This window comes from Macaca nemestrina, chromosome 1 (assembly GCF_043159975.1).
Source record: "Macaca nemestrina isolate mMacNem1 chromosome 1, mMacNem.hap1, whole genome shotgun sequence".
Taxonomy (NCBI): Eukaryota; Metazoa; Chordata; class Mammalia; order Primates; family Cercopithecidae; genus Macaca; species Macaca nemestrina.
The window spans coordinates 122,968,970-122,990,581 of record NC_092125.1 but is presented as its reverse complement, the minus strand read 5'-3'; the positions used below and the strand labels follow the sequence as shown (position 1 = coordinate 122,990,581).

The 21,612-nt window shown below is 54.0% G+C and overlaps 1 protein-coding gene across 1 annotated transcript; it reads right to left on the bottom strand.

Moving 5' to 3' along the window:
- Window positions 1-4,121: 4,121 nt before the first annotated feature.
- LOC105479254 (ALX homeobox 3) lies at window positions 4,122-14,900 on the bottom strand. The gene is made up of 4 exons (XM_011737178.2): window positions 14,623-14,900; window positions 8,880-9,196; window positions 5,782-5,910; window positions 4,122-5,388 (listed from the first exon to the last, which is right to left on the bottom strand). The coding sequence occupies exons 1-4, from the start codon at window positions 14,897-14,899 to the stop codon at window positions 5,080-5,082; spliced, it is 1,032 nt and encodes a 343-aa protein (XP_011735480.2). The 5' UTR covers window position 14,900; the 3' UTR covers window positions 4,122-5,079.
- Between the last annotated feature and the right edge of the window lie 6,712 nt (window positions 14,901-21,612).

Here is a 21,612-nt window from a genome sequence, read left to right as displayed (position 1 = left end):
ATCTTGAGATTTCAATTAGGGAGAGATGGATTTTTCACATTGGTACTGTCCCATGAAGCCTGAGTCACTGAACCTGCATGGTCAAGGCCTGTCTCTCCTCTGACCTGCAAAACAGAATGCAGGACTATCAAAACTGCAAGGGCCATGAAGCCTGGGCAGGTGAATCCCTTCAGCTGTAGGCCCAGGAGCCAGCCCAGAGAGAGGAAGGAGCTTCTCACAGTCACAGAGCATGTTAGTGGCAGGTTGGCCATTTGAACTCAGGACTTTGTACAGAAATGTCTTTTGGAGCCACCCAGTTTTTGTGGCTTTTTAAATCTCATCTGGGTCATGAAGTGGGCAGAGTACATGAAGACCCTTTGTAAATGATTGAATTACATAAAATATTGTTTATTGCTAAGCAGACTCAGGGTCCACTCTTCAATCCACTGAGAGACAGACTACCCTGAGGCAGTATCACTGTAAGGATAGGAACTGTCCCTTATTAATCATAAGAGTTACCACTTATGGGTTGCCAAGTAGGTACCAGGCACAATATTAGATGCTTCTCAAAGCCTTATTTTCTACAAAGCCAGTAAATACTGAGTACTTACTATGTGCCAGCCAGCATTCTAACCACTTGATGTATAATATCTTATATATTCCTTGTAATATCTTGAAAGATACATGCCATTTTAATCCCTATTTTGCACAGGAGAAAACTGTGGCACAGAAAGGATAAAGAACTTGCCCAAAGTCATATAAAGGCAAGAGCCAGGATTCAAATCCAGGCCTCTGTCAGCACATGCATTTTTTTCACTTCCTCACACCCTTTGCTATTAGTCATTGTCATACCCCAGCACTTACCACCAGTACTTACCACCAGTGCATTCATTTGCTCATTTATTCACCACAGCCAATACTTCTATTTGCTCTAGCATCATCCCTGGCATGAAATATTCATGGTAAATGTCCATTGCTTTAGGTCCTAACTGGACCACCCAAGCTTAGCCTTGGGCTAGCCTCTGGTGTTCCCTGAATATGCCCTCCTCAGGGTAACTTGGCTGGTGCTGCTGTCTTTTTTCTTTTCAGCCTGAGCCTAAATTTCTTTCTCTTCTGGGTCCCAGAGGACTCTTGTGTTGGCTGCCCTATCCAGACCTGTTAGGCTCATTTCCCAGAAAGCTGGCTTCTTGTCTGTCCTGGATGAGCTGACTTCTCAGAGGAGAATAGCTGTTACATTCATTCGGCACTTAGCACAGTCAGCCTCAGGAGCACCCTTTGGAAGTGAGACAGCCCTGACTTTCAGTTCGGGCTCTGACATTTATTCACTGAGGGACCTTGAGCTAGTCAAGTTCCAAGTCTCAGTTGGCTCATCTGTAAAAATTGGTTTAATAATAGCCCTATTGCGTGGACTGAGTAAGATCATGGAAATGAACCTACAGGTCTGGCTGACAAGGGATGACAATAAATGGTAGCAGTTCTTAGTCTTGGCAATGGCCCCTCCAACTCTAATGTTCTATGAATTTGCACCCATTTCTTGTGTCCCTAGAAGACAGAAATCCCCTTCAAGGACCAGAACCATGTCTTAGGCCTCCTTAAAGCCCCTGGACCTAGCTTGCTGCTCTGAATCCAGAGGTGTCTCAGAAGAGTCAGCTTCTCGTCCAGCAACCTGCCATCACACCTTGAAGGCCTGTTGGGGCCAGGCCCTGTGGTTGATGCCCTGGATATCCAGGTGACTAGGATACCACACTCTCTCACTTCTCTCGAGCTCACAGTTGATGGAGACACAGTCATAAGAGCAAGTAAAAGCAATAGCATGATAGGTAACAGATGTCTGAAGGGCTTACCTCAGGTCCCACTGGTCCCAGCCTCTTACTATTGGAGGAGAGATTGCTGGGGGAGCTGGCAGTTGCTGAGTGGGAAGGAAGGGGGCTCCAGCATCAGTATCGAGGGCTCTGACAGCTAACGCTTGATGCTTACCACCTTCCAGGTGAAAATGGCTGGGATGAGCCTGAGGAGGAGACTGGGGCAGGGGCAAGGTATGTCTTTCCTCTGCTGGATAAAGGAAATGTTAGGGTCTTCCCAGTTCCTGGCCATGCTAGACTCTTCCTGTCTGGAGCTGCAGAGGGTCTGCACTTTGGGATTGTAATTCAGGTTGAAGTGTAAATGGGAGAGGTGCGGAAGGAGGATTGAATGCCTCGTAGGAGAAGCATTTCCAGCTGCTGACTGAGGTGGGCAGACTGGACTGATGGGCCCCCTGGCTGTGGCCCTCTAGTCCTGACCTGGTGTCCATGTTCCTGCCAGGACCAAGATTTAGGGCTCTGGCATCTTCTCTGGGGGAGACAAGAGCCTCAGCAAAAGGAGCTGGGATTTCAGGAGGGGCCATTTCCCCTTTCCCTTCCCAGAAGGAGTGGCCAGAGCACAGGCTTGGCCTTGAGGAACCACTGGCCTGGGCGGAGGTCTGAGGTTACCTCTGGAGTGAGGCTGGGGACAGGGGTATCTGGAGATGGGGGCTGTGTCTTAGGGGTGTGTGGGAGGAGGAGGGACACAGCTAATGAGAAGCAGGTGGAAGGGCTGCATGCCCCAGCCAGGGGACAGGCTGGCTGGGATGGCCCAGTCAGTAGGAGGACCTGTCACCTCACAGACAATCCCACGGAACAGGCTCCGGGATGCCCATTCATATTCATTATGTGTGAAGTGGGCGGTTGTAAAGTTAGCTTTCTCTTCATTTAGCTGTCACTGGACAGAAAAATATGAGCTGTGGGCAGATGCCCCTGGATGAGAGCCAGTAGCCAGTCTCTGGCCTCCCTGTACCCTCCCCTAGGAGCCCCCCATCCCACCATGGGTCCCCTCCTGGCCTCTGCCAGCCTCTGCCAGCTTCTCCCACTCTTGCTTCATTGACCTCTGGCTCACCTTTATTTTTTCTCCTGTCTCCCACTTTTGGTTTCTTTGTCTGGGTTTATCACAGATCCTTTCCTCTTCCCTCCTTTCATCTTTCTAAGCCCTCTTGAGGGAAAAAATGATATTTTTCCACAACCATCGCTCTATCTGGCACCCAGCACATTGCCAGGCTGAGTTGGTACTCAAAATGTTTGTAGAACAAACTACTCTTTCTACATCTGACTTTGTGGGGAAGAAGGTCCAAAACTTTGCTGATCACTCCTTGGATGAAGAAACTTCTCATACAGCGGTGTGAGCCCTGAAGTCAGAATGGTGGGCTTGAGCCCCAATTTCATTACTGCCTGGCCAGGTGAAAGAGATTCTGTTCATCAGTGGCAGCCAGGCATGTCTCTCCTTCCTACCCTGACTCTCCTCTTTCTGCTGGATCCCCTCCCGGATACAGGGCTCACACCTGTGGACCTCAGAGCCCGCGTCAGGACCGAGAGGAAAGAAATCACCAAAAGTCAGACCCTTGTATAGAGGGAAGGGGAAGGAAGGGAGGGAAGACAGACTCCTCTGGGGATACATGCGACTGTCTTGGCTGGGAAATCTGATCTGGTGGGGGACTCACCCCCTCCTCTGGAATCAGCTCAGCCCTGATGTGTCTTTGTGGGCTTGGGTTTCTCTGTGCCTGAAAGATGAGGCGTGGGGGGGGTGGCTGGGCTGCTGGCAGAGGCTGAATTCTGAGCAATGTGGTTGTGTTTACTGGGAGGGTGGGAGGGCCAGACCTTTTTCCTGCCTTCCAGGCTTCAGAGATAAGGCAGAAAGTGGGGATGAAGGATAGAATGGGTAATACTCTGAAACTACAAGAAAGAGTTCTGGCTTTTGTCTCTGCGCCACAGCTCAGACATGTTCCTGGGGCATCTGGAAGGAAGCCACCCCACTCCCACCACCCTGGGGTCCCAGCCCATGGGGAGCACAGAACCTCAGTGGGCACCCCTTTCTTCCATTCTACCTCCCGTCTGTTGTCAGTTTAGCCACAAAGTTATTTCAGCTTTTTTGCTACCCTTCCCACCCTCAGTTTTCCCTGCCACATGCACCCAGTCCTAGAACTGAGCTTTTCTCCCTGCCTCCCAGCACAGCCAAAGCCACAGAGACCCTAGGCAGGTGACAGGGCCCGGCCTGGCATGCATCGGCCTTGAGGCCTCTGCTGCAGGACCACCTTCCCCTTCCTTGCTGGCCCCTCAGAGGTCCTGGCCCAGCCTGCATCCTGGACACAGACCAGCCCCAAAGCAACCAGTGTCCAGCCCTGGGGATAGACAGTCACCTGGTATTAAAAACACCACCACCTTTATTAGAATGCTGGGCAGCATTTTTTTTCTCTCTCTCTCTTTCACTTTTCTTTCTTTCTTTTTTTAAAACGTGTCTTTACAAAAATGGGGATCAGGATCTCAGTCTGTGGAAATCTATTTTATTCTGACCAACATCCAGTATCATTTCCATGGCATAGCTCTGGGCTGGTCCCATGGAAGAGATTCCAAATATGTGATGATTTCTGGTGGAATTTCTGCCCCCTTGGAGGGGAAGATGACTGCATGGCATGCTGGGAGTGCAGGCACAGGGCAGGAGTGAAGGTGGCTGGAGCTGAGGAGCCAGTGTGCCTTAGTCTATGCTGACTTTGGCGTTCACGCCCTCCTTAGTGTCAGATGCCAGCGCGCCCCCTGCTGGTGGGGAGGGGAAGCAGGGCTGACTCTACCCAATCATGGGAGACTCCATTTTGGTTTCCATCTCATCATGAAGAGCTCCCCTAGTCCACTCTGCGTTCTCCTCCCATTTTCCTGGGTTCCCTGAACGATAAGCCAAGTAAGCTGTCTTAGCTGGAGAGATGACAACAGACTTGGACAAAGTCTGGAGTCAGCAGGGCAGTGTCTCCCTGTCTCCAGCCCAGAGTTCAGGTGAGGGGACTCAGTTTGTGGTAGGAAGAGTCCTGGCTGCTTTGAAGCCCCTTCTCCAAGGCAGCCCCACCTTATTCTAAGAGAAAAGACCCTGTAACGTGTTCCCTGCTCGGGGCTGACAGTGCCAGCTGTTCCCACAGGCCTCCAGAACCATCTGGGGCTTGGAGGCAGAGGTCCTTCCTCCCTGGTGTCCAGGCAGGGGTGGGCTGGGAGCGGCTGGGAATGGAAAAGGAGGTGGGCAGCTCATTCTGCAGGTCCATGCTACCGATCACGTGGTCCAGTTCAGAAGGCCAGGTGGCTCCTTGGGCTTTACCCTGAGTGAGACGAGGCTTGGAGACTTATAGTCACCCTCTGAGGAGGGCTCAAAGCTGTGGCCCCCCAGGGTGGGGGGAAAGCCGTGGATGGAGTAGATGCCAGGGTGAGCCACAGAGGAGGCTGGCACCCCCATGAAGCCAGTCACACTCCCATGGGGGTGGGAATATGGAGACATGCATGGGGAGGGGATGCCCTCTGGAGACACAAGGCAGGGGCCCCCAGGGCTCCCGGATCCTGGACTGGCCCACAGGGAGTTCTGCAGCTGAAAAGAGAGGGAAAGAAGGCCCATGAGCCGGCAGCCTCAGGAGCTCACTTCCTTACCCGGGGGCTTTCTCTTTGTCCTTGGGGCCCCAGAAACTTTCCAGGAAACCTCCACTTGGCTCAGATCTACCCCCTCCCACCCCCAATACTGGCAGTGGCATCTCAGGAGGCTCCTGCCACTGTTCTCAAAATGAAATTTTCTTCTGTGATTCCTTTGTGTTCCGCATGCGTCATTCCGGAGACAGGCAAGAGCCCCGGTTTGCAGAGGAAGAGTGAAGTGGTATACCCACCGTCATACAGAACCCTGACGCTCTCCAGGTCTCTTCAGACCAGAGCTCATACTCTTTTTTGGTGACCCTGCCAGACCCTGGCTCAGGTAGGGCTGGGGTCTTACCTGAGGGTGGCTGTCAGTGCGGGGCAGCACAGAGATGTCACAGGCAGCGGTGAAGGGGTTCCGCCCCTCCTGCATCTTCCCATAACGCTCGCGCTTCCGCCACTTGGCTCTGCGGTTCTGGAACCAGACCTGGGGGCAGGTTGGTGGGGGTGATAGGGCAGCCTTGAGGAGAGAAGCCTGCTAGGGATAGTTGGTGGTTGTGTCCTCTTGTGGGATGGGGAGCAGGCTCCAGGATGGAGGATCTCAACTGTTAATCCACACTGTTATCCAGGCCAGGGAAGCCTGGGAGGAAGCCTGGGAGAGGCCCAAACCCAAAGCGGGTTAATTGGCCCCATGGGCCTCCAGCTACCACTCTCTAGGTCGAGTCACTCTGGTCCTCCAGCCTGGTGTCTAGTAAGGGTGTTGTGGGGGCGTCTGTGGGCCTCAGGGGCCCTAGGTACTTCCTGGGTATACTGTGCACATGTTTTGGGTTTCTAGTCTCCCTGCCTCATCTCCTTTTCCAAGCTACCCACCTCATAGCATCCAAGGAATCTTAGACATTTCTGTTCAGGTCATGGTCCTGTTTAAACCCTCAGTGATTCCCCGGAGACCTTGGTCCAGAGCATAGCTTCTTAATAAGGCCCCTGCCTCTCTGCACAGCCTCATGTCCTCCCAGGCAAACACATTAGATTCTTCCCCGTTGCCTCCCAAGCTCCCACCCAGCTCTTCCAAAACACACTGCTATCTTGCTCCTTCCATCTTTTGCTTAGGTTTTCTCTTCCTGGACTACTCATCCCCTCAACATATACATCCATGCTGGGCATCCTCCACAGGACTTCCAAAATACCCTGGACCTTTCTTTGTACTCACCCCATTCCATTACCATGATCTGTTTTGGAATCTGTTTCTCCCATTTATTTGTGAGCCCTTGGCAGATAGGGGTGGCACATCTGTGTGTTGTGCACATCTGTGTACATATCTGTGATGAATTTGTTGTTTGGTATATGTGCTGTGACTGTTACATTTAAGTGTATTGGTATATATGTTTTGTATTTCTATCATTTAATCAACATTCATGTGTCAGCCTCTAAGCTAAATTTAACAATGTCAAAATAAAACCAGCCAAACAAAAACAACCCCTGCTTTCCAGGGATATCTAGCTGGGAGTCACAACAGAAGCTGTGTGTGTGTGTGTCAGTAATCCGTCTACCCCAGCTGGGATGAGAAATCCCACCCCAGCCTCTCAGGCTCCCTGCCCCTGTGGTCATTCCTACTCATGCAGGCAGGTAAGGCACCAACAGTGAAGGGGCTGTGCATACCCCATCCTCCTAGCTCCCAGGTTGCCAAGATAACAGAGCAGGCCTGCAGCAAGGTCAGCAAAAGGCCACCCCCACCTGCCCAGCTGCCTGGATTTCCTTTCTCTGCTCTCCCTTCCCTGTGGGAGGATGAGGGAGCCTGGAGCCAGTGAATCTGGCTATTGGGACTCACTTTTCTGTCACCACCCATTCTCCCCTGGGCTCTGGACCTGCCCTCTGCATTGTCTGGTGTGTAGTCTCATTCTTCCTTTCCATGGGGCAGGGTGTATGGGTGGGTTTCATGCTCCTGCCAGAGAAAACATTCCTACTCTAGGGTCTCCGTCCTTCAGGGAGCTTCTAGACTAGGGCTGAGGGCCTTGTGGCTACTCCTGCACCCTCTCAGGTTGAAAAGGCCTAGGAGAGGAGCAGAGGAAGTGCTCTCCACCTCCCACAAACACTTGCTTCGGGAAGAGCTGGTTAGACCACACCCTGGAGGCCCGCTGAGGTAACTCCATGGTCCATTCCCATGGCTTATATCATGTGGGGTTGCCTTGAATGCTGGGCCTTTTGCCCTGATGACTCAGCCCCTGGGGGTCTTGGGGGACAGTCTTGGAAGTCTGTTTTGGCTGCCACCTGGGAGGAGCAGGGAGGCAGGAGGACTCAGCAGAGAAGGGGAAATAGCCCAAGTCTCTCTCATCTTGTTGGATGCAGCTGTAGGGCCTTCTCTGTTAGATGACAGCACCTGACCTCTTTATAGACTGGCCTGCCAGTCCCCATATCCTGCCAGGACTGTCTCCTGCCCTAGTGCCTTCACAGAGTATCTGGAAGGGCCCCATGCAGGGTAAGATAGCATGAGCTTTGTTCCTGCTAAGTCTCCTCCATGGTGGGAGAGAGACTCCTCTGCCTAAGAGGTCACCTCCTCACCTTTCCCCAGAACTCCAACCCACCCCTCCCAGTGCCTCCTGCTTGGCATTGGGAAGCCTGCTATGACTGAGCCGGTTCAATGCAAGCCAGTGAATGGCCATCTTCCTCTTGGGCCAGACTTTTATTGAAACTCCTTCACCATCCCCAGCCTGCCTGCCACCTTCATGTGCTTTGACACTTCCAACATGCTTGGATGTGGGCTTCCCTTGCCTTCCTCCCTTCTCAGCATTTACCCACCCACAGGCTGGGCTCCCCTCATGTAAAACTGGCCACAGCCCCTCTGGGAAGCCCTGGCGCCTAGTCTCCATGGGGGAGTTTGTTAGGGTGGGGAAGGGCTCCCAGTCAGCCTTTCCCAGCCAGGGTCTGAGCGCTGGCAGGGACCCAAAGTCGGTGGCTCCTGATGACTTTGAGAATCACTGACCCTGAGACCTCCCGACAGGAGGCTGAGACCTCCCATTCTAGGCAGCCACCTCAGGAGCAGCCCTGATGTGTATTCAGCACTTCACCGCTTCCAAAATGTGGCCATCCCTGTGATCCTCAAGGTAGTCCCTACGCAGCCAGTCCCATCATTCCCTTTTCCTGAACTGGGAAACAGACTGAGAGATTCATTAACATACCCCAAATCACCTCCAGTAAGTGGCAGAGTTAGGACTCCCACACAGGTGATGGCTCCCAGAGGCCATCGCCCTTACACCCAAGCAGAAGCCTCAGTTTGGGCCAGAAGAGCCTGTGGCTGCAGCAGAGCTGGACGTGAGGGTGAGCCAGGAGGGGAAGGCTGAGGCAGGCCCCTGGGAAAGGTAGCTCTGGGAGGCACCAGTGCCCACCTCTCCCAGCCCTTCCAGGGTCTGGTCACTGTGTGGTAGAGGCAGTCAGAAAGCCCCATCCCCGCAGCACCCTCACCTGTACCCGGGCCTCGGTCAGGTCTGTGCGCAGAGCCAGCTGCTCCCGGGCGTACACATCAGGATAGTGGGTTTTCTGGAAGACCTTCTCCAGCTCCTCCAGCTGGAACGTGCTGAAGGTCGTGCGGTTACGGCGCTTCTTGCTCTTGTTCTTGGCCAACTCCATGGAGTCAGAGAGTCCCGGGGAAAGAGGAAGACGCAGGCTGGCCAGGCAGGGGCCTGGGGAGCCTTGCAAGTTAGAGGGCCCGTCTCTGGGGCCCCCTCGGCAGTCCAAGGGCAGCTGGGGGAAGCTGGCAGCTTTGGAGGCCTTCTCCTCAGCTGCAATGGAGAACACAGAAAGGAGGATGGCAACTGAACCAGGGGCTTTTGTGGGTTGGAATGGAGGGAGGGGGAAGAACATTGACGCCTCAGTCTCCGCCTCCCCCTTCCTTTCCCTTCCCGTCCTCCCAGGCGGCCACCCTCCATGGGAGCCTGGCATTTAGAGGCCTGCCTGCTGAGCCTCCAGCTGGGGAGGGGGCCCTGGGGAACTATGTGCTCTGTGGTCTGGGCGGATCTGCTGGGGCCAGAGTGGGGTTCATTTCGGGGAAGTGCTCTGTGGTAGTGCGTTCCATAGGGACGGGAGAGGACTGGCGCCGCAGCAGGACCACCACCCTGGGAAGGCCAAGCATGGGGGCAGAGGGCGGGGTGAGGATGGGATGGTTGACATCTCCTGCTCCTGCCAGAAAGTGCTTCCTTGTTCCTAACTCTGCAGGCCTTGGTTCCCAGGCCCTTATGCCCACACCACTGCTCCCAGAGCCAGGCAGGCAGTGGACGTGGGTGCTCAGACCACCTTTGGCTGGTCTGGCTGAACTTTATTCTCTGAACCCCCGGTCTCAGGTCAATATCAAATTCCCCAGCTCTGGTGTAAGAAGGGCAAGATGGGACAAAGAAGTTTCCAGAGGGATTGCCTCTCTCCATTCCTCCTAAAATTGTGGTGTCTGGGCAAGGACTTAAGCTCCATCTATAGAGAAGCAGAGCTGAGACAGGCTGTGCTCAAAGAAGGAGAGTTGGGGACCAGTGTCACAACAGGGCACAGCCCCCTGTCCCCATCATTCCCATCATTGCCCACCCCCTCCTTCCTCAGGAGTTTCTGACTGCTCCCGCATTGCCTGTGTTTAACAGGCAGGGAAGGACTTGATTGCAGACTGGAACAGTTTCCAGCAGCCCCACTCTGACGTGCTAACCCTCACTCCAGAAACTTGGCGGAGCCTCACCACGGCAGATCGACCGACGAAGCATGGTGAAAAATAGGTCACCCTGATTGCCCACGCCCTCTCCCTCTGGCGAGGACCCCTAGCAGCGTCCCCATGAAATCCCTCCTCAACAGTCCACTGGGATGGCAGCTGAGACGCCACAAAGACGCCCCACTGACTCACACAGCCTCTTGCCTGGCTCTGGGCCCATCTCCAGTGGAGGCCTGGCCCTGAGGAGACCCAGCTAGCTGGCACAAGAGGCAGTTTCTTCCCAGGACTTGGTGTTGGGATCACAGCTGTGGTTGGGGGAGGATGGGACTGGAGGAATGGGCCTCTCAGGATCTGGGTCTGATGAGTCCCTGTCTGCACTGCGAAGGACAAATCAGGCAGGGTGCCCCTCAGCTGGAAGGTGGTCAGTTACTTTCCAGGACTACCCAGGCCATGAAATAAGCTCCAGTGTGTGTCCTGGAGGTCCTGGAGGACTGGGAGAGTCAGGCAGGGCTACCTAGCCTTAGACCATGCCCAGCCTGTACACAGGTAGCCCATCCTTCACAACTCAGGTGTTCCAGTCCCCTGACTTCCATTCTTCGGCCAGCACATTTCCGGTTTAGGGGCAGTTCCATTTGATAGAAGCTTAGGAAGGAAGACTCACAGAAGTTGAACAAAATATTTGAAAATGATCAGGAAGACTAGGGACACTGGAATGGGAAATCTGCCCCCCATCCCCGCCGCCACCACCACCACACACAAACACACAGCAGGCCATGGAAATGTTCAGCCTGAGAAGGAAGAGTCTTGGTGTCTTGGGTTCGTAGGGAGGCTGTGCTGGACTCCAGGCAGAAAAGGGGTGAGGGTAGCTCAGGGCTGAGGGTCAGGGCTGGGGTTCAAGAGTACTGACATCCCAGCAGAGGCCCTCCAAAGCCCTGGGGCTTGCTCTTCTGCCTCTTGGGTCTCAATAGGACCTGCCCAGAGGAAGTGACCAGATCTGGGGCCCTGGGACTTGTGTTCCTGACCTTGAGCCACCAAGCTGCCAGGGACAAGGGATGAAAGTGCAGTAGGACTTCTCAGAACAGCTTCCCCAAGGAAGAGGCCAAGCCTGCTGACCCTTACCCAACTCCCACGCCTTCCCAGTCTACAGCCCTCTCAGGGGACCACAGAACTGCTCTCTCCCTCATTGTCATTGCCCTGAAATCTCCTTCATCTACCTGGAGGACAAAAGAGGGAGGGTGGCATCCCCCCACTTTGGAAGAGAGGGACACTCCTCAGAGAATACAGAGCAGCCTCCTGAGGAGCAAGGCCCAGAAGAGGAAAGGGATAGAACTGGGATAAATGGAAGGCGGAAGCCAGGAAAGACAGGCCAGGAATAGCAGCCAGCAGCTTGAACCTAAGCTTGTAAAGGAGAGAGGGCTGCTCTGCTGAGGATGGGGCACATATGAGGTGTGTATGGGCTGTGCAGAGGAGTCACTGCACCTGATCCAGACACTGGGTGGTTAAGGTGGGGTACTACATGTTGGAGACAGCCTGAGACTGAGCGCTGGGGCGTCTTCTGCCTGCATACCCGCAGGACCACAGCAGCAGCTGTTGGGCGTGAAAGCCAGGAGCATTTTAACGTAGTAAAGGAGCTCTCTGTCCCTGACCCAGCTCTCAGGCCTGCCGCACCCTAAGCACCCCTCACCCGGAGGAGTGCCAGAGCCCCTACCAGCAGCTGCTTCTAAGCCACTGTGCAGCCAGGAAGCAGGGCCGCAGCAGGCCTGAGTGCTCCACTGTCCCCACGGAAGGCATCCATTGAGGCAGCGGGACCAGCCTCAGCTTTCACATTTCGCCGCAGCCTTGTTCCACGCCGCACTGTTTCCTCCGGCCACTGTGAGGTCGCTACGCGACCTGCAGAGCTCACTGAGGCCCAGGCTCCTGCAGCTCCCGCCGAAGACTCAAAGCCAGCGTGGACATAAAAGCCGGGGGCAGGACCCCGGTGAGGCCTCGGTTCCCTTCTTGGGGGTTCTCAGCCTTGGCCCAGAAGCCTCAGCCCGGGTCTAAGAACTTGGGACTCCCTCCTCGACGACGGCGGTCGGCCGGGTCATCCGGCTGAGGGCCTCAGCGGCAGCGGGCAAAACTCTAGAAGGAGTCGCTTGCCGAGGGCGTGTTTCGACGTCAGAGCCAAACTCCGGGACAGACTAGCCAAGCGCGGAGGGCGCAAGAGTAGCTGGCAGCGCCAGTACGCAGCCTGGGTTCAGAGCAGGGCTGGGCGTTCTCAGCAAAGGGCGGCCTGGGGCTGCGCGGGCGGCGGGCGGCGGGCGGCGGGCGGCGGGCGGCGGGCGGCGGGCGGGAGAGGGGCGAGGTGCGCCAGGCTCTGGGGCGCGCAACCGCCCAGCCTCGTGAAAGATCGCGCCGCAGATGGGACGCAGCTGCACGCTCACTCGTATGGACTGGAAACACTCCGAGCCGGTTATTTTAAAAACGGAGAAATAAGGCGGGTTCCCTCTTCGCCCGCCACTTCCCACAGAGTAGGCTGCGCGGCCCTGGGGGCTGATTGTCCCCAAGCAGCCAGGCTCCACCGCGCCGCGCTGCGCGGAGGTCCGCTCTGCCGCAGGGACGCTGGCCACCCGTCCAACACCGGCCGGAGCGCCACAGGCGAGCGGCAGCCAGGATCTCTACCAGGCTCTGCTCGCACCTGCCTGCCTACCTACCTTTCGTCTGGCCTGTCCTCCGCTCAACTGAAATCGTTAATTTTCTTATCCCCCTTGTTCTCATTTTGATATATTCCACGCTTTAAACATGCTCCGTTTTGTTTGGTCTGCTCCCTCCCTCTTTGTCCTTTTACCCTTCTCTAGTTATCCGTTTCGTTCGATCTTGCTCCTGCTTTTTTTCTTCGTTCGTTCCTCATTTATTCATTTCAGTTCATCCCAGCTCGCCCACTGCCATTTACCCTCTCGTTCCCGCCGCGCTCTCCGTTGTTTTGTTCAATTTCTCTTCCCCTTTTCTTGGTTGTTGTTCGCTTTCTTTGGTTTTCTTTCTCGGTATTTCGTTGTCAAGGACACCCTTGCCGTCGGATCCCAGGGTGCTGGGTTCCTCCCGGCCGCTCGTTCCCCACCAGCGCTCTCTGCAGTTCGCGCGGCACCGGTGTGGTACGGGAGCCCGAGCGGTCGGTGCCGGGTGCGGGGCGCCTAACAGGGACGCGGACCCGGTGGGGGTGGCTCCTGCCCGACACGGAGCGCTGAGCCAGGCCGGGTACCTGTTCCTGGCGGTGCTCACCGCGCTGCGCGGCCGCTGCAGTCTGGCTGGGATCAGAGGAGCCAGGCCAACTGCTTCTCATTAAGTCCCAACTGTGGTTTTTATCAGGAGAGCCTCTTTCAAAGGGCACAGACACGAAACTCCGCGGACTCCTTCATTTCCTCCGTTGACCCCCACACACCTCTCCGCCCTCCCCGACACATTCCCACCGCCCCGGCTGGGCGAAAACTGGAGATGCCCGGCCACTCCGTGGAGGCCCGCGAGGCGCCAGCCGGGCGGCGGCAGGGGGTTGAGGCGGATCTTGGAGGATCCAGCTCTGGGCCTAGGCTGCGGGATATGGCAGCGCAGATAAGGTAGGTGCGGTTTGGGCGTCGAGACGCCTTACAGGTCACAGGGTGCGGCGGACGGTGGCAGAGCTGCCCATCAGCCTGCCAGGCCCCTGCCTTCAGGCGCATTCTCGGGTGCCGGCGCAGTTCGGCCGGCCTTAGCACAGGGCACCGGCCCGGGAGCCCGCGGCGCCTGGGGGTTAGGTTGCCCAGAGCTGCTCCTGACTGCCCAGCGGTGATGATCCAGTGCAGGGAAGCCAAGACTGCCAGAAGGGCGGCTATCATCGTGCATAACGGCAGGGAGACCAGCTTAGTATGAGAAATAAGAATAGTTATTCCGTCTTGAGGACAGCCCTGGCATTGCACGACCAGTCGCGGCCAAACTGTGCCAGTCTAGCGCACAGGCAGCACCCTTCCTGTGAAGAATAGGCCCGGGGAGGAGAGGTGGGCCAAGGCCAGGCCTCAGTCCCCAGCCTACCCCGATTTGGCCACTCTAGGTCGAGGCCCAGCCTCAGGGCCCTCAAAGGGCGCCAGACACAAAAGCCGCGCTTCTTCGTCAGGTCTCAGTGTGGCTCCACAGCCCTCGGCCCGGTCTGGGCTTCGGGGTAGGTGGCAGTTCCAGTCCAACTTCGGCAAAGCATGCTCTCTCCTTCCCAGGTCCGGCTGCTTTCGGGCCCCGACTGGACCCCGGGCCGTCGCCACCGCACCTTCCCTCGACCTCCCGCCTCCCATTCCCGCCGCCGAGGAACGGTGGTTCAGCCTCCCGCCCCGCCCTGGCCTTTGCCTGACCCGGGCCAGTGCCAACTCGGCTTCCGTGGGAGCCGTGGCGAAAGGCGAGAGAGGCAAAAAGTTGAGAAATAGGCGAGCGGGAGAGATAAGCAGGAAGGCCCGGGTGGGCCCGGGTAAGGAAGAAGGAGAGAGGGTCGGGCTGCGCGCTACGCCCCTCGCCGCGCGTTACCTTCCGCGGAGCCCTCGTAGAAGTGGCCGCCGTTGAGCGCCGGGCCGAGCCCAAGGTCCTGCAGGTACTTGGCGGGCGGCTTGGCCGGCTCTGGGAGGTAGGGCTCCAGGGTCCTGCAGGCCGGAAAGCGGGTCAGCAGCGGGCCGCGGGGCGGCGCGGGGTGCAGGTGAGGCGCAGCGGCTGGGGTTCCCTGCGGGCCCAGAGGCTCGTCCCCCGAGGCCACATAGGGGCCGGGTGCAGGCCCCACGCGGAAAGGCGCGCAGTGCTCGGGGTCCATGCCGGCTCAGGGTACACAGGCCTCCGGGGCTCGCGTTGCCCGCGCGGCCTGTGAGCGCCCGCCAAGGGGGAGGGACCAGGGCGCGGGGGCGCGGAGCCCCCGGGAGCGGCGCGCGCCGCGGGGGGCGGGGGGCAGGCGAGGGGGCTGCGCCTCTGACTTAATGCTGGAACCATCCACGTCACGTGTGGCCCGGTGCGGGTTAACCCCTCGGAGCCCGGGAACCCCCTCCCCCCATTCACCCAGAGCCCAGTCCCAGGCAGCTCTGGAGAGGATGAAGCAGCCTCCTCTCTAGGGCGGAATCCCTTTGTCTACCCATCCAGGTGAGTCTTTTGCTCAGAGCACACCCGTGGTCCTGATATCCAGCCTAGAGGCTCTTGCCCCTAGAGGGGTGAGGCCGTGTGGGCATCCCCCCCAAACACTTTTAGGCCTGGACTCCGGACATCAGCCTGGGATGAGGGCCTGGGCGGGCAGGCAGGCCTTAGGCTGCAATTTTACCTAGGTCTCCACTGGGAGCTGGACAAAATGTTGCCTCAGCAAAAAAACACCTCCCTTAGAGATCTCTTGTTTCTCACAGTGAAAGGAGCTATTGGGAGTGTTGTGTGGGAGCAGATCTAAGCTGGGAATGGGGTGCTGGGGAGCTTGGGCCTGGACACTATCGTTCATTAGCTATGGGTCCTTGAGCCAATCATGAGTGTCCTCATCTGACTGTGGAGGTCGGGCCAAAACAACTCTGGGTCTTTCTATGTATTTGAGGTGTGTTTCAGAAGTAGAGGCAGGGCCAGAGCAGACAGGAGACTCCCACCGGCAGCTCAGGACTGAACAGTGTCCTGCGGGGGCAGCCTTTGGAACAGGTGGAGGATGAGCAGAAGGGCTGGTGTTTCCTCTGGCAGCAGCTTGGAGTGAATGCCTTTCAATGGGCAGATGACCCAAGTGTCTGGGGATCCACTGGAGAGACTGTCTGCACCTCAGACCTCAGGGCTGTGCTCCCTCAGGCCTGACGATTCAGAAGGGGTGAGAGTAGAACTGCATCTTCTAAGAGTTGAGCCTCCCCAGCCAAAAGGAAACAGGATTAGAGCAGTAGCTTAGAATTTTGGAAAAGAGAAATAACCACCACCCTACCTAAGATCTGGGGAGAAACACCCAAGGAGCTGAGGACCCTGCTCGCTTCCCATGGATTGAGGAGCCTGTAGGGCTGGGTTAAACTGTTTTTATTTTCAATGCCCCCGAGACTAGCAAGAGAGGTGGAGAGTCAACATCATTTGTATTTCATTTGAATTCTCAATTTTTAAAGGAATCCAAGAGTCCTGGTGTGAACACCTCCCTCTTCCGCTGGGGGCTTAGAAGGGGTTCTTGGCTCCTCAGCCAGAGTTGGGCTGTAAATCAAGACCAAACAGGAACCAGAAGCCTTGCATCTCACAAGGAGTCATTAAGCCGTTATTAAACATACCATAACTTCTCTGAAGCCTTATTGGTTTCAACACCACATTGGAGGCATTATGGCCATTAGGGCCCCTAATCACGGAATGCAGACTGGCCAGAGAGATGGGAGCACCTGGGGCTGGTATTTCTAGTCAAGAGGGAGGTTTGACTTGAAATTAAGCTTCCCTTCTGGCCTCACCAGAGGGATCCTTTCTCCAGGATCTAGTGGATCCAGCTCTGGGCAACCAATTTCAATCGATCACCTTTGCCCATTAATAAGGTTTTTCAATAGTTGTTGATTGGATATCTTTTTTTTTTTTCCTCTCTCTCTCTCTCTTGCCTGTACCTGTGAAATTGGATATTGTTGACTTTCTAGGAGGAAGTCAATTCAGGATACCTATTCTATTCAACAGAGTTATCAAGCAGTTTACTGTGGAGGATGCAAATATCACCCAGGAAAATGTCACCAACAATTTAAACAAGGCAGCCTGAATCAAAGGCTGAGTCTTTGCCTCCCATGACAACCTTGCTGAGCCTCAGTTTTCTCATCATAAAGGTGGGCCACACATGGAAGTAGGATATTTGCAACACATTCGTGTTTTGATGCACTGTATTAATTTAACAGATGGTGGATGATTACCATCTCCAGTGGATTCCATCACTGATTAGGTAGAAGGCTTCTGACTTCAGACTGAATGGGCCTAAGGCTGGAGCTGAGCAGAGAGATGCAAGGACCTGCATCCACTTTCAAGCCCAGAAGTTTCTCTTGACATGCTCCCACTCTCTGAACAGAGCCAATTTCCATGCTGGGATGGTGTTACCAATTAAACTGAAGAGAGAGAAAACCCTAGACTACATGGGAGTTTTGTGGGTAAGTGGAGTTGCCCCTCCTGGGAGAGTTTTCTTCCAGAACCACACAAATCAGCACACTAGGAGGAGACTTTTCCACTGTCTTTTAAGCCATTTATGCAAACTTTTATCTATCTCTGTGTGGTCTGGAAAGAGTTTGATGGAGCAGGTGCATAGCAACTCAAAAACAGCAATCTCAGAGTTAATAAATTTTCCTTCTTAGGGAGGCTGGGAGATCATGGAGTGCCACAAAGGCCCTCATATTATAGGTAAAAACAACAGCTAACACATATATCTACAGTGTGCTAGGTGCTAGCTCATGTATTCTACATACATTGTTCTATTAATTTTTATTTTATTTTATTTTTTTAGATGGAGTCTCAGTTGCCCAGGCTGGAGCACAGTGGCCATGATCGCAGCTCACTGCAACTTCCGCCTCCCAGGTTCAAGCGATTCTCCTGCCTCAGCCTTCCAAATAGCTGGGATTACAGGCATGTGCCACCATGCCTGTCTAAGATTGCTTTATTTAATCCTCACAGCTCAATGAAATAGGCACCCTGTTTTCTAGAGAAAGAGCCTGAGGCCAGGAGGGAGCCATTTGTTCAGGCACAAATGGGGTTTCTTGGCTCTTTTGTGCCAGTTTGTGCCAGAACCAGAATTTATACTCAGATCCACGGTTCCCCACTCCGCATGACTCCTCAGTCCTTCTTTAGTTAACGAAGCTGAAATCTTCCACTGTGCACCCTCATTTTCCCAAGGAGAAAGCTGGGACTCCTTCCGGAAAGGAAGGCTGAGGCCAGAGTGGCCTGAGGACACTGCACTGCTGCTTTCACGATCAGCAGATGACATCTGTCGAGACTCACATGCCTAGCTTCGGCCGCTGGTACAGTAGGTGGAGGGTGGTTTCTGCTAAGCTGAGACCAAGTGAAACAGAGTGCTTAACACTTGAGAGGTTTATGACCAACACAGCCAGGTGTGGGGCAGAATTTCAAGATAATTTGTGAGTTCACCATTCATGCTGTTCAATAACCAATTGAATTATAACAGCATTTGTCACTGAAAAATTGTCCGTGGAGTAAGAGATGAGTGGATGGCAAGATCCAGATAATTCCAGGCCCTATAATGAAAAAACTGAACAAAACCCCTCTCCATCTGCTGAGAAGAGCTATCTTTTAAATGGAAATGATACTTACTAGCTGTTTTACACTGGCTGAATGTTTAATTCATTCATTTAATAGGAGAGCCTACCATGTGATCCCCATTTGCTGGTACCAGGATACAGTGGTACACACGACATGTGATCCCTGCCTTCACAGTGCTTACACTTTGCTGGAATGGAAGTGTCTCATCCACATTGAAGAAAATCATCATTTGGATGTGAATTAGAGTAGAATCTGGTCTTGTGAGAAGAGTTTCTGGCTCTGGGCCTCAACTGTAAGGTCAATTCTTCATTTAGAGAAACATCAGCCACGGCACCACATTCCCTTTCATTCTCTACTTACCTCAGCCTGCACCACAGGAAGGACAATGCGCTCCTCTCCCCCTCAGTGGATTTCCAGAAGGGATCGGCACGATGAGAAAGAGGTAACCTCAGATCTGAGATTTGCTTGACATATACAAAACTTCTTTCCGACAGGGAAAACTCAGTTGCTTTTTTTTTCCTTCAAAGGAAAGACAGTTGGTATTATGTTTGTCCTGTTTAGATACTGAAATCCTAAATTGATTCATATAAAAATTCTGGGTTTGGGAACCCAAGAAGATTGTTTCTCATTAGTGACATTCTTCCTGGAAGGTCAGGCTGAGGAATGGTAAATAAACCTGTGGGTCTGGTGCTTCCTGCTCACTCATGATGAGAGAGAGTGAGAGAGCAAGAGGAAGAGCGAGAGCGGAGAGGAGAGGAGGAGAAGAGAGGAGAGAAGAGAGGACAGAGGACGGGAGGAGAGAAGAGGGGAGGGGAGGGGAAGTGAGAGGAGGGGAGGGGAAGGGAGGGGAGGGGACGGAAAGGAAAAGAAAAGAAAAAAACTTTGTGTTGTAGACACCCAAACTCCTTGGCTGTGATTCTAACAACCCAGGCTGAAGTCTGCTTTGGAGTAAAATTTCTGGGAAGTTTTTTCTCTTTCATTGATGTGATCTGATTCATTGGGAAAGACACTTAACCTCTCTGTGCTACAGGTTCTTATGCGAAAATGGGAAGAAATGGTTCTGTACTCCAGCTTTGTGGGAATGAATGTGATAGGAATGATACACATGTTTCTTGAGCCTGAATTCACCACTGAACCTATGGTTTTCTGCTCATTCTCTCTGCCCAGCTCACTGAGATTGGGTTGTAATGGAGGGAGGGGCCAGAGAGGCGGAGCTGTGTCTCTTCTGTGGTGGACCTGAGTTTGACCTGTTGCCTTTGTGTGAAGGTAAATAGATTCTGTGGCAAGTGCTGGCATGGACCATAGATAAGTCATTTTGTAAAAGAGTTTTTTTTTTGTTTTTTGAGATGGAGTCTCGCTCTGTTGCCCGGGCTGGAGTGCAGTGGCACAACCTTGGGTCACTGTAACCTCTGCCTCCTGGATTTAAGCAGTTATCCTGCCTCAGCCTCCTGAGTAGCTGGGATTACAGGCATGTGTTACCACACCCTGCTAATTTTGTATTTTTAGTAAAGACAGGGTTTCACCATGTTGTCCAGGCTGGTCACGAACTCCTGACCTCAGGTGATCCACCTGCCTCAGCCTTCCAAAGTGCTGGGTTAACAGGTATGAGCCAGCACGCCCAGTTTTGTAGAGGAGTTTTTGATGAACTATTTCTTGATATAAAACAGACCCTTCTGTTTTAGGTTAGACTTTTTGGCAATTTTAACAGTTTGATTAATTTTTGTGCATTCCTTTATTCACCAAGCATTTATTGACTGCCTGCCATGTGCCAGATAGTGGGGTCGCACAGTGAGAACAGATCCTGAGAGAGCACCACTTACTCCCAGGGCTTTTCCAGATAACAGAAGAAAGACACAAAGCAACAGACATTTACGCCATGGAGTGTGACTGTGCTGAGGGTGGGAGAGCACAGGGGGCCTGGGAGCTAGGAGAAGGGCAGCTGTCCCAGCTTTGGGATGGAGGCAGCTGGTCATGGAATGCTTTAAGTTTGAATCTGGGAATCTGGAAAGTTGAGTGGGGGGTGCCTGGGTGGAGGAGTACTAAGGGGCAGAGAGAGAGGGCATTCCAGAGACAATGGCCCAAGAGTGAAAGCGAGGAAGCCAAGCTCAGGGAACTCAATTTGTTGAATATTCCTGGAGCCTGGAGAAAGAAGAGAGGTTGGGGTGGGAAAAGAGAGACAAAGTCCACAAGAATCTAGAGACTAAACTCCGGGGTGGGGAGAATGGCACTATAGGCATTGGGTCTGCAGTGTCTGCCAAGCACAGCTTGAAGTACCGACTCACTAGTGGGAGATACGGAGGAAGCCCCAGGCCCAGGGAAGCACCCCTACTCTAAAGGGGGGACCCAGGACCCACACCAGCAGGATACATTAAGAAAATACAAAAAATGGCCGGGCGCAGTGGCTCAAGCCTGTAATCCCAGCACTTTGGGAGGCCGAGGCGGGTGGATCACAAGGTCAGGAGATCGAGATCACAGTGAAACCCCGTCTCTACTAAAAATACAAAAAATTAGCCAGGCGCGGTGGCGGGCGCCTGTAGTCCTAGCTACTCAGGAGGCTGAGGCAGGAGAATGGCGTGAACCCAGGAGGCGGAGCTTGCAGTGAGCCGAGATCGCGCCACTGCACTCCAGCCTGGGCAACAGCGTGAGACTCCGTCTCAAAAAAAAAAAAAAAAAAGAAAATACAAAAACAAGAACACCTCCAGGAAGAACAACAGAAAGCACGTTTGTTTGCTGGGAGTCACGAGGTGGAGAATTGAATGGATAGGGCAGAGATGAGTGACGTGGGCAGGGCGGTGCAGTCTGTGAGGCCTTTTGTAGCCATATTTTGACTCTTACAGGGAATGCTGGCTAGGGCACCCCTTGAACTCATTTCACCAGGAAATCCATTGGTTCCAGAGTGCAGATTCCAGATTTGTTATTTTACAGAGCTAATAAGTATGTAATTATCACATTTGGAGCCTTTCAAAGGAAATGCAAACACACACCACTGAACACCCTGAAAAATGTGAGTGAAACCCACTCCAGAGTTCTGGAAGGAGCTCCTCACCATGTCACACAGAAGCATCTACCCCAGCCCAGGGTCTGCTCCTACACTGGAGGAAGAGAGAGGAGGGAGATTGGGCCTGAACTTTACAAGGAACTGAAAGAAAAACAAGATAAGAGGGTAGAAGGGCCTCTGCCCAGCTTCCAGACTCCTCTGGAGTCTCCAGGGAAGGAGAGGTAGAGGGTAGGTAATAATGATAAAATCTACTATTTACAGAACACTTACCATGTGCCAGGAAAACACCATCTCATCTAATCTTT